This window comes from Cyprinodon variegatus, unplaced genomic scaffold (genome assembly GCF_000732505.1).
Source record: "Cyprinodon variegatus isolate N-32 unplaced genomic scaffold, C_variegatus-1.0 Scaffold258, whole genome shotgun sequence".
NCBI lineage: Eukaryota > Metazoa > Chordata > Actinopteri > Cyprinodontiformes > Cyprinodontidae > Cyprinodon > Cyprinodon variegatus.
The window spans coordinates 735,722-748,508 of NW_015150711.1; the positions used below are offsets into that span (position 1 = coordinate 735,722).

Genomic DNA, 12,787 nt, shown 5'->3' on the forward strand with positions numbered 1-12,787 from the left:
AAAATAATCGGCCGATTCATCGATTTTTAAAATAATCGTTAGTTGCAGCCCTAGTTAGGGTGAGGTGATGCAATGAAGACGAGAGAAATAAAATGACAAGATGTTTACAGCTAGCTTTTGTTTCCGTCTGTTATTTATTATTATGGTACTTCCTTTTTGATATCCCGAATTACAGAAAAGGATGAATTGCTTATTACTTCATTATAAATTAAAGCATTGTTTTTCTTATTATTTAATTAACTTATTGTCTTTTAATCAAGATTTAACTGAGGTTTTTAAAGGCTGATAAACTATGAGGTGTCTAATGATCCATTTACCAATTTTTTCTTTTAGTTATGATTCTCAAAAAATGAGCAGTCTTTTCACTTTGCATTGGATTTTCTTTCCAGTGAAAGAGACCAAGGCAAAACGTAAGAGGAAGCTGATTGTTGACAGTGTAAAGGAGTTGGACAGTAAGACCATCAGAGCCCAGCTGTCTGACTACTCTGATATCGTGACCACCCTGGATCTTGCTCCTCCTACTAAGAAGCTCATGATGTGGAAGGAAACGGGAGGAGTGGAGAAGCTTTTCTCTTTGCCTGCGCAGCCCCTCTGGAACGCCCGGTTACTCAAGGTACTGAGGGAACTTCATAAATGATCCTAAGCTCTAATATATCACTGTGTGAAAGCATTCCGATATAATGAGTTGTCTTGCTAGAATCACATCCAGTCACTATTTTAAATGGTTTTTAAATGCAGTGGAGATGTCATTGTCAGAGTTGGTTTGAAATTATGTGAGTAGAGAAATGGACTTAAGCCCAGTTTTCATTAAGATTCTGTTCAGGTATAAGATTTAAAATGAGAGCAACCAGGGAACAGGAGATGAAGGAAGAGATTGGGTTTTGTCTCTTTTCTCCCTCTCCTTCTTCCACTTGGTCTGAATGCTAAGTAGAAAACGTGTGCATGCATAACTTAACATTTGTTTTTTGGATTAATTCATTTTCTTGCTTTTCTAACTTTAAGTTTGTAGCTACAGAAAAAAAAAAACAGTCCCTTATCTGAGTTGTAATTCTCTGACAGATGTTCACACGCTGCCTGACACCTCTGGTGCCAGACGAGCTGAGGAAACGCAGAAAGGGCGGCGAGGCGGACAGTCTGGATGAGTTCCTCAAAGAGCTGGAGAACCCAGAGGTGCCAAGGGAGGAGATCATGACTCAGAACAGAGATGTCATTGGTATGTCATGATGGAGATTGTATTACAGTGATTTTTTTTGTTGTTGTTTTTTTGGGGGGTGGGGTGGGGGGTAGGTAATGCAGGTTGTTAACCATTTCTGATATGGTCTCTCTCACCAGACCAGACTATCATGGAGGAGCCAAGTATACTGGCAGCCTCTGCTATGGAAGGCAGCAGGACGGCTTTGGATGAAACAGTGATGCCTCCTCCATCCACCCCCCGTGGTGTAAAACGCAAGCAGCCCATGGACAAAGAGGGCCCCATCCCTGTAAGTACAAAGCCTGGGGCCCCTCCTCCTGCCTCTGGAGTTTATTGAAAGAGGGAATTGAGAGAAATGTTGTTAGAAATTACAATTTATGGTTATAGTTTCTTGTATTTAAGTTAGTTTAGATGCAAATATCTATGGTTATCTTTACTGATCTAATATTAAACAGCATCATTTGAAATTAGAGATGAGAAATCAAATAAAGTGGACCGTCCTCTAAGTTCCTACTTGAACCTTTCTTGCTTTCCTCCCTCCTCCAGATGACTCCCCTGGAGCAGCAGCAGCAGGTGGCTGACCGCTCAGACTTGTCACAGAGGCTAGACATGCCTCAGGTTGATCTGCCCCCAGAGGAGACCACTGTCAACCTCACTCAGCTTGTCCCTGAGCTCGACCTTCTCACCGACAAGGAAAAGGATAAGAAGGATGACAGCGAAGAAGAGGAGGTGAGGGAAATCTAGATTTTTATGAAGGCTGCAAGTGGGGAAAAATATTTCCACACCATAATAGTATTTACAACAATGTTCCTGTTTTTGTTTTGTTAATTTTTTTTTCTATCGTTTTTTTGCTGCATAGAATATTGATCCTCTCTAGAGGTTCTGTTCTTTGACACGACACCAGCCGCCGATGTTAGCTGGTCGTTATTTAGATTGTTGGCTCTGCTAGTGAGCCAGTCAGCTGTGTGCTTATATGTGCTGCTCCTATAGAATAGAAAACGTTTATTTGACAGGAAAATTACATTAATAGCATTTCTGCAAATGCAGCAGAGAACACCTAAAGGCTATTAGTCATCTGCAGTCCCTGGGCAGAAAGATTAAATATCTTATCTATACATGCACAAAAGACTATCTACCAGTGCAATAATCAGACACAGAATAATATACTACCAGCAGTGGAAAATTCTATTTACTTCAAATACTCAAACATCTGAATTAATTCATGTTTATTTTAATCATTAACTGTGAACAAAAGAAAAATCAAAGCAAGAGAATTAGATTTTTAGAAAACAATATTCAACAAATATGGCAGAAACCAAAGCAAACAAGTAAGACATGGCTTACCATTAGTTTTAAAACTGTTGTCATTATAGGTGTGATGATGCTCACATCTTTACTGTTTCTACTTTTTTAATTGGACACATGTCCAAAAATCCTTATTAGGGCTCTAGCAGCCATCTTATTGCTACCTGATTGGAAGTACAAAGAAATGGCTGGAGGAAGGGTTGCACCAGTTGCTGTGCTCGATTAGGTTTTGTGCTTTGATGCTGTTTGCTGACCCCTACCTGTTTGCATAATCTTTAAAGTCGTAGGGAAGTCATATTTCATTTTCAAATCATTCTGGCTTAAACATGCATATAAATGTACTCTTTATTAGACCATATTGTCCCAAAAGTTAGAAAAATTTCTATTTAAAAAAAGATCCTGTCTTAAAATCTGTTTTTCTTTTTTGTTTTCTTTTCATTATTTTATGCAGGCCAGTTAGTTAAACATCAGCCTTTACACCTAAATTTGGCCAATAATCTATCAATGGTCATCTGTCAATCATATTTTTTCGGTCATGGGATCTTGATTCATATGTTGCAGCTAACATACGCAACGGTTGAAATAAGAATCTATTACTTTACCATTGAGTTCCATCCCAGTGTTCACGGGGGTCGACGTGTGTCTTCGGAAGGCATAGAGTTAACAGAACTGGCAGCGTTGCGAGGCAAGAGCTAAAACATGTACGGCTGTAAGCCTTCTACACCAAACAAAGCTTCTGCTGCCCTGGCGTCCTTTTCCACAACAACTTCGTCCCCGCTTTCCTCCTCTAAATAAAAAAAAAATGTATGACGAGGAGACTCATCCACGACCTCTGACACAAAACTGTCCTCCTCTTGCATGTTTCCTCTGTCCATAGCGTTCCTTGACAGTGTCGTTTCTCTCATGTCCCATTGGGAACCTACTAGCACTAAGTTGCTAACTGGTTAGCAAGATGCTTCCTAGACACCGTCCACAACCAAACTTGCTTGCGAACCTTCCGCCACAACAATTCCGACCCCTTGATAAACGACCAATCACATTCACTTTATTCACTCTTGTAAAGTCGGGCACCAATCGGGAGAATCCGGAACTGCAACCTTTGGAACAGCCGCTTCCCTACGGCTTTAAACCTAGATTATTATTATATTTTTTTTTTCATCAAATCTGTTTTTACTGTTTTAAATGTCCACTTTCTTTAAAGCCTCTTATTCTTTTTATAGATGTTTTTTTTTGTGCAACTCTACAAACTTCATTTATAAGGATAATACTAACGTTTCCCTCCTAAAACCTTTTCTTTTTGTGAGTTATTGTAAAAATTACAGATTTAAAAAGGACTAACTAAAGAGATAAATTGAGCGATTGAGAGACGAGTGTTTTAACCCCTCTATGCTAATTTGTGGTTTTCAGGAGGAGGGTCAAGCTGGAGATCAGGATCAAGAAGAGAAGAGATGGAACAAGAGAACTCAACAGATGCTTCACGGTCTGCAGGTAAACACTACCCTGATCACACAAATAATGGCTTCCCACTGAGGCAGGTCTATATTTGTTGTTTTCATGACAAATGTGCTCTGCCTGATTCTTGTCCCTCTGTCCCCGCAGCGTGTCATGGCGAAGACTGGTGCCGAGTCAGTCAGTCTCCTCGACCTGTGCAGAAACAACAACAGGAAGCAGGCAGCCGCCAAGTTTTACAGTTTCCTTGTCCTCAAGAAGCAGCAAGCCATCGAGGTCACTCAGTCGGAACCCTACAGCGACATCATCGCCACAGCAGGACCAAAATTCCACCTCATTTAGACATTGGAAAAAACAAACACTCTGCAACAGGCATACCTTTTTTTTTTTTATTACTCAACTCTTTGCCATTTTATTTTTTCCCAATAAGCCCAGTTTTTCCTTGGGGAGGGGAGTGGAGTTATAATGGTAAAGAACCTTAAGAAAATGGTTTTACTGTAAGAAATATTGAATCATGCAGTATTCGTGGTTCTAACAGAGTGAGGAATGTTTTGGCAGTGTATTTATAAAGCCCACCGCCCTTTTTTTTTCAGTCACCAATTTGTAAAACTTCACTGCATATTGTTTTTGGGAAATGTGTCTGTCTCATTCCGCAAGTTTTGTATCAGTCCCCCTGTTTCAGCTAAACAATATTCTGATTTGTATTGAAAGCCCTCGTATCACGTTAACTTTGTAATGACTAGATGTTCTGGAATGGTACTGTTTTATCGTTCAGAAGTGTAACCTTACCCAACTTTCTGTTGCACTTGTTCTCTAATAAAAAGGTTAATCTTTGAATTCGCAAGTTTGATCTGGCTTTAAATAAGATTCAGATGTATAATTAAGGCAGTAAACTAAGGTTTGTGTAAATTTGTTTCTTTTTTTTGTACCTTTTTGTTATGCTTTTTTTTTTTTTTTTTTTCTTTTTTTTTTTTTTTTTTTTTTTTTTTTTTTTTTTTGGGCCTTTTTGCATTATGTAACTAGGTTATGTACTTGTTACAGTTAAGCTCACTATCCCACCTTTTTAGACTCTGGGTAACTTCTAGTTGTGATACATCTGTAAAGATTTGAAATAAAATGTTTTAAGTACTTAAGTCACACTGCATTTTCCTTTTTATTTAACCTGTTGCTATATAGAATTATTTCATTTGAATGGAAAAGCTATTAGCCAACCCTGAAAGATTTGAAAATAAAACATTTTATAAGCTGTTAGAAAAGCATTATTTAAAGACTTTGAAGTGTTTAAACTGTTTGATCTGATTAAGTAAAATTATGTATTAATAAGAGAATATCCTTTACAGATGTTTTATCTTGCCTTTTTCTTGTAAATGTTTCAAATCAGTTTCAAAGATAAATTGTTTGCTTTTTTTCCTCTTCAGTACTTTTTTTTTTTTTTTTGCTGATCAAGGTCAAATTCTGAATTCAATTTCATTAAAACACATTCACACAACACTTAACTGAAAAAAAACAGACTCATATATGGTACAAATGCAGATTCTGTGGTCTAAAGAGGGAAGGATGTGAATAAAAACCAAGTGCCAGTATTACATAATATATCAATCATGCCTAATATCAAACATGGCGGTAGAGTGATGTGCTTTGTTGTTACACATGGTCAATTTGTGTTTCTTCCAGAACTCCCTAAGGTGGATTATAAAGCAGTTATAAACCCCAATGCAATTTATGATTAAAAGTAATTTTAACTATGAACCATATGCACCAGGGCATAATTACTCGACCTAGTTAAATGATTTTAGAGTGAATAAACTGGACTTTTAAGTTCCAAGCAGCCAAATATAGAACCTTTCAAAAGTTCCTCTATTAGTTCAGTCATAGCCCCAATAATGTGTAACATCAGTATTTGTAGCTAGCAGGGTCTCCTTTTTTTTTCTGGCGGAATCATTTCATCTCGTTGTTTCTACACGGACCGAGGACCGGAAACGTGCTTCACCTAAAATTTCCTCCCTTTCTTTCGCGTGGACTCCGGTAAATGGCTTCCCGTAAGGATTCCAGCACATCATCCAGCGCACAGATGGCTTCCACAGGCGGTACTTTGGATTCTCCGGTCAAACAGATCCAGATTGAAGGATTGGTAAGCATTTGTGTTCCTCCGTTTGGACCGTTTGCTAATACTGGGCGTTTTACAGCCATTAAACCGGTGTTAGCTAGACGCTAAGGTCTTAGCATTATGATGGCAGGGGATGATGGGCAGTTTGTACCGCTTATTGAACTATTTACTGTTATCTTTAAACACTACTTGGGATATTTTTCAGCGTACAACATAAAATGAAGATATAAACTTTTTATCAACCCGTGGCTATATCAAGTAATTCTTAAAAATGTCCAAAGTGTTAGCTCCTTTTAGCTATAGGGCTCCTTTAGTTTGCTACAGGGGCGTTTAATTTGGACACCAGGACCTCCCCGTTTAAAGGAGCACCACACGATAATGATGATGGGTCGTCTCCGCCTTCCTCAAACAGCTTATGTTTACTATTATGAAACATTTAAACTAATAGATTATGAAGACAATTCTCAGGCTTCGTTTTGAAGTGTGGCCGAGTCATTATGTATTTCATATGAAAACACACTTTGGAGATACATATATACATATGTGTTTAGGTATGCAAATGTATATGTCTATATGCATATGTGTAAGAGAATACACACATATTTAGGGGGTGTATATTAATAAACATTTAACACTAAGTTACAAACGTGTAAAATAAAACTCTTCAGAAGCTTTTTGGCGTAGTTTTGATTAGGGTTGTCAAAAGTATCGATACTCAAAAAAGTATCGATACTGAAATGTTGTATCCGGATACAATACTCGTTTTTTAAAAGTATTGATACAGTGCCACCACCAGTGGCACCTAAGCAGTCATTCATCTAAAGTGCAGAATAGAGGACAATGCACTTTCTGAACACTGTGTGATTGAATCATTCTGTGCACTTTTCAGTTTCAGACTGGAACACTTAATTTTATAAGTTTTTTTTTATCAAGCTTGCTTAATATTGTGCACAGCATACAACCTCAAAATATTGTTTATTGTATTTTATTTATTTATGAAATTATTTCTGTAGAATTTTGGAGTCTTTGTTTTTATCCTTGTGGTATCGAAAATGGTATCGAGTATCGAATAGTATCGGTATCGAGTTGAAAAGTTTAGTATCGTGACAACCCTAGTTTCGATTTGTAAACCGCTAAATTCAACAACAAAAATAATTTGTTGCTGAATTCATTTCTAATTTTTTCATGGGTAGTTCAAAGACCAACTTGCAGCATGTTTAAGTTTCCAAACTGAGCTGCAAAGAGATGCAATTAGACTGTCTCTCTGCTTCATAACTTAGCTTATTATGTTTATGATCTGAAAGAATGATCCATATAATATGAAATATTTGAGTCTGAAATCTTAATTAAAACCTTGTAGGAACTAGTGTTGCTTTAATCAATTTGGATAGATTGGAATCAGTCCATTTTTCCTTAACTGGTTTGTATTGGTGATTGGCAGCTCTTATACAGATAATCTGATTATTTAGGTTTTATTTACATTAAATTAGGGATGCACGACATTGGACTTTTGGTCAATAATTATATAAGCAATGTATTTTTCTCCCTCTTGTTCTGTTCAGTCATTATAAATAGCAATTCAGCTATATGTTTCTTAAAAACAGCACAAAAATTTTGCTTCAGCATCTCTCCTGTGGCAGACTCAGACATCAGTTTTATGCATCTTACCACAGAATGCCATAGAAATAATCCTTTTGTCACTAAAATCAATATCCATTTTTATTAGCGAGTAATATTACCGTAGTTGAATATTTAGTTTTAAGCCAAAGTTATCTGATGATGATGTCGTAATCAAAGCCTGATTGGTGAATTTCCAGTAATAATTCCGTTATTACTTGAGTAAAGCAGAGTTTTTAGTTATGTCAGATAGGGTCTTGGGAATCACATAAACCTGCATTCCTTTTCTCTGTTCTGTCCTACACGTTAGGATACCTAATCACTGATTCTGATGAGTTTTTCCTGACTGTAATATACTTTTGATAAGTATTCAATTTTTTTTCCTATCAGTTTAGAAGCTTTTTTGTCTCAAGGAAATTATCTTGGCATGAAGAGTTTGTAAAGTTTAATCTTCAGGATTAGACTGGCCAATTGGATGTAAAGATCTTCAGCTGTAAATGCTATTAAGGCTTTATTTTAAATGAAATTTAACAGTTGCTGGGCTATATTTTGGTAAAGTAGTCATTCATTGATTAACCTTTTGTTTTATCATAGAGGTCTGGCTTGCTATTCTTCTTTTAACCTCTCTTCTTCTCTCTTTCTCTCCCTTTTTAAATGACTCAAAGGAAGTATTGCAGGTTGTTTCTATAGGATTAGTAGTTTAGATTTCAACTGAAAATATGTCGATCAAACGATAAACCCTAACAAATTTATAAATTCCTAAGATTTATCTGATGAGCATCTTGGTAAGCATCTTTGCTGACAAAGATTTATCCATTTGATGCATTTAATTAACATGTTAAACCAAGTCTTTTTTTTATTTTTAGACCAGCTGACCACAGAGGAAATGTTGGATTCTGACTTCCAATCTTTTAGTGCTTCACCATTTTAATTTCTTCCAAGTGGTGGAGTTGAATCTGAATTCTTCATGACATGATGTAGTACCCGTGTGCAAACAGTAGAGGACAAACTTGTCTCATTGGCATGCACTTGCATTCTCCCTTATTGTGGAGCCTAAACTGCATGTGGACACTAAGCAGCTTATTTCTTATAGGGCGCTTGTATGCTGCAGCCTGACATACAGTTTGTTTGACTCTCTTTTTTTCTTTGTCTGTGGCTGAACTTTTGCATCTAAATACTCCAGTTACACATGTAATACTCAAACTATTGAGATTCTTAGTTTCTCTTTATACGGCATCTTTTTTTAGATTACTTTAAAAGGTAGCATGGCTGCTTTGCAGCAAGACTGTCCTGGAGTGTCCTGGGGTCTATCTGCAAGAAGTTTGCGTGTGATCTCCCGCTTCCTCTCGCTGTCCAAAAACAGGACTGATAGGTCAAATAATTTCTCCAATTGCTGTTAGTTAGAAGTGTGTGTGTGGTTGGTTGGTTTCGTTGTGTTGCCCTGGTGACCTGCTCAGGGTGTAACACGCCTCTCGCCCGGTGACTGCCGGGTTATGCACCCACTACCTCACCATCCTGCAAGGAAAAGGAGGTACAGATAATGGATGGATGTATTCAAATTGACTATGTGGTGCAAAGAATTTATTTTATTCAACATTTCTGCAGCGGTCTGGACGTCATCTTACCTGAAAGCATTGATGTGCAGTAGTTGCTGCTGTGTTGCATCATGACCCTCCTGTCAGAGGTTTAGCTGCAGGGTTGCATGTAGAGGAAGGCATCATCACTGCTGTGCTGTAGGAACGTCATGTGTTTCTGCTTTTGTAACCGTCTGGCTGGTTGGTGTTCCTACAGAATTGGATCACAATAAAGCAATAGATTTCAATTAAACACCCACTGAGATCAACCAAGTTTGTGCTTTAAAAAAGGAAATGTAGAAAGGAGCCACTTTTATTCAGTCTGACGTTCATCATACGTAAGGATCCTCACAGCGTTCTGTGCCGTGAATTGGGAGTAAAGTCAGGGTGCATTGTGGGGTGTATTTTTAGCTGCATGATCTGAAAAGCTCTTGAGTGTAATAAAAAGGGGGAAGTCTTTCTGAAATAGTTTAATCTAAACGCTTCTTGTGACACCGCCAGGTTTTTTTTTTTTTTTTTAGTTTCAAAGCCTATATGAGGATAAAAAAAGACTCAGTGACAGAAAACTACCCACTTCCCCTGACTCTTTCATGCATGCCTTAGGCCCTTAAGCCTGGTGTTGGCAGGAATATGTCACATAATAATGTGACATAGATCACATGCCGTGGATAAAGCCGATCACTTACTCCCTATTGTAAAAGCATTTGTTCACAATCCTGCCCCTGCTTCCCTAAATCCGGAATCGATATTTCTAGCTTCTTTTAAAAAAACAGTAGCATAATGATATAAGCCCTTTAATTGGCAGTTACATTTGCATTAAAGAAGAAAGTGAAGCAATTATTGTAAAGGGATTAGTTAGTAACTGCGGCTTCACCTGAAAAGAGTAGAATATGGTAGACCACTGTATGGTAGAAATGATTCGGTTAAAATGAATTTTGAATAAAGATCGAAGACAGGCTGTATTAAAAACACAGAACCCTTTCATTCTTCCCTGTCTGATAATAAATCCAAGCCTTTCCTGTTTTAGGTCTGTCAGAATGGCCTTAATTATTTCTTTTTGTTGAATATTTCATTCATTTCGTCAGACTGCACCATGTGAGTCCCAAACCGATGGCTTTGTTTCTGTTTGAAATCTGCAGCCTCTCTGTATGTGCTTCCGTTGGCGTGATGGTTTCCTCTTCACTGAGTAGCCTTTCAACCCATGTCAGCACTGGACTCATTTCGCAGTGGAAACTCTGACCACTTTCAGTCATCATCCTTATAAGGTCCTTTGCATTTGTTCTGAGATTGATGTGCCCATTTTGCACCAAAACATGTTTATCTGTGGTACGCACAAACCGTCTCCTTTATGAACATTATTTTTGCATCTAATGCAAATTGTTAACCCGATTCACTATGTAACATAAGACCGATTTAAAAAGGCAGCATTGGTTACTACATTGATGCATTACACCAATCGGTGAGGTCCTAAGATGCTTTTTGCAAGGTCCCATCCCTCTATCACAATATAGTTCTTTATTTTATTTGAGATAATTTAAATCAAATATTGATATAAACATATCAAAAGCCTCTGAGAAACTGCAGAGGCCTACAACAGATACCTGGACATATTTCTGAATTATGGATGCTTCCCAGTTATTTGTTAATGAATTAACTTAAAGTTAAATAATCTTATTGATAATCTAAAAAGTTTAATCTTGTATCACGAGGATGTTTTCCATAACATGAAGGGAATTGTGTAAAAAAATGTATTTGACTAATTTATTGTACCAGCTGTAATAAATACTTGCTGAATAAACAAGAAAGTTTACTTACACAGTAAACTTATAAGTTATAATAAAACAAGAACTTATTAAGTTACGGAAGCAAAAGAATGATGCATTCAATTCCAATGTAAGACTATCATGGAGAGACTGGGTATGTCGCTTCCACATGCTGGCAGATTGTTTGTCACGTCATTTTAATGAGGTGGACGGTAGCTGTGATATAGTCTCTGTGTAATCTAGCAATCAGCAGAAGGCTGTGGCGTTGACATGATGGTCAGTCGGTGAGCAGAAAATTCCCCCCATACCATAATACCACCAGCAGCAACCTGAACTGTTAAAGGCAGGATGGATCCATGTTTCATGTTCTGACTCTACCATCTAAATGTTGCAGCAGAAACCGTTGCCTCATCAGACCTGGAAATGTTTTTCAACTCTTCTACTGTCCACTTTTGGTGATCCTGTACCAATGATGGCCTCAGTTTCCTGTACTTAGTTGGCAACTAGTGTGGATTTTTTGCTGCTGTAGCCCATCATCCTCATGATTCATTTAGAGTTGCTCCTCTGCGGACCTCAGCTGTAACGTTATTTGAGTTATGGTTGCTTTTCTATCAGCTCGAACTAGTCTGGTCATTCTCCTCTGGCGTCATCAGCAGTTTCTGAAATACTCAGACCAGCTAGTCTAGCACCAACAACCCTGACACGTTCAACGTCTCTTAAATAGGCCTGGGGCGATATGGCTAAAAAATTAATTCTCCATTTCCTTTTTTTTTTTTTTATGATTACGACTTTAATCGATTTTAATTGAAGTACTAAAAAGTACATGCATGTACTTTAAAGTAGGTTTACTCTATTCAAAAATATATTGTGCAAAGTAACAAATATTTAGCCGACAATAAACGTACAAAAATGTAAACTTAAATATTCATAACATAAATCTTGTGCAAGTGACACAAATGTTCACCCAACAATAATTGTAGCGATTTTTTATCGGTAAAAAATGTACACCTATATATTCAGTACAAGTGCAAGAAAAAAAGCTCAGTTTTCTGAAATATGCAATTTATCAAACATTCAGTAACTTGTATTGATCTTCTGGGAAGTAGGTGGTTTGTAAACAGCAGCTGTTGAGAGCCCATGTTGATGTAATGCACAGCTAAACTCATGTAGGGCTGAAGAGATCGGCTGGACCAAAGGTCTGTAATAGTTGCAAGTAGGGGTGTAAATAATAATCGCTTTGTATCGATGCATCGATTCAACAGCCGATGATCCGATGCGTCGGCACGTCTGCAAGAATATCGATTCTTTTTAATTGTTTTCCCTCTGGTCTATTTTTATCCATTTGCTCCAGGAAGTAATTCTGACTCCCGTGCTGCGGTGGCGCTAAACCTATTTTGCCCTCGTACCTCACGTCCTTTAGCCACTACCCTCTTGCCGCTTGCACACACACACTCGCGTAAACACAGAGGCCTTGTTATTTTTCAGTGAATGAGGTTCTCATAGGCGCAGGTGGAGTACAACTTTGCTACTTCTGTTATTTGCTGTTGTTTTTCAAATGAAATGCACAATGATATTACAGCTTTCATTGATTTATTTCTAATTTGAAACATTGTCTAGCCTGTAAGGTACAAAAAACACACACAAAAAACAATCAAATCGAATGGTATCGTGGTGTATTCTTGAGTATCGAAAATAATAAAATCGCTGGGTCAAGAAATTGATACTGAATCGAATCGCCATGATGAGTGGGATTTATACCCCTAGTTGCAATGAACAAAGC

The 12,787-nt window shown here is 37.6% G+C and overlaps 2 protein-coding genes across 2 annotated transcripts in view; both read left to right on the plus strand.

Moving 5' to 3' along the window:
• The window catches only part of LOC107089630 (double-strand-break repair protein rad21 homolog), a 10,767-nt gene extending 6,474 nt beyond the window's left edge, over positions 1–4,293 (plus strand). Inside the window, exons 9-14 of the mRNA XM_015382526.1 lie at positions 390–613; positions 1,060–1,213; positions 1,333–1,481; positions 1,739–1,921; positions 3,905–3,985; positions 4,097–4,293. Coding sequence (XP_015238012.1) covers positions 390–613; positions 1,060–1,213; positions 1,333–1,481; positions 1,739–1,921; positions 3,905–3,985; positions 4,097–4,288 — 983 coding nt within the window. The 3' untranslated portion in view covers positions 4,289–4,293. The remainder of the gene's footprint in view (positions 1–389; positions 614–1,059; positions 1,214–1,332; positions 1,482–1,738; positions 1,922–3,904; positions 3,986–4,096) is intronic.
• A 1,631-nt stretch (positions 4,294–5,924) lies between these two features.
• Positions 5,925–12,787, plus strand: part of eif3h (eukaryotic translation initiation factor 3 subunit H) — an 82,684-nt gene continuing 75,821 nt past the window's right edge. The window contains exon 1 of the mRNA XM_015382529.1: positions 5,925–6,077. Coding sequence (XP_015238015.1) covers positions 5,976–6,077 — 102 coding nt within the window. The 5' untranslated portion in view covers positions 5,925–5,975. The remainder of the gene's footprint in view (positions 6,078–12,787) is intronic.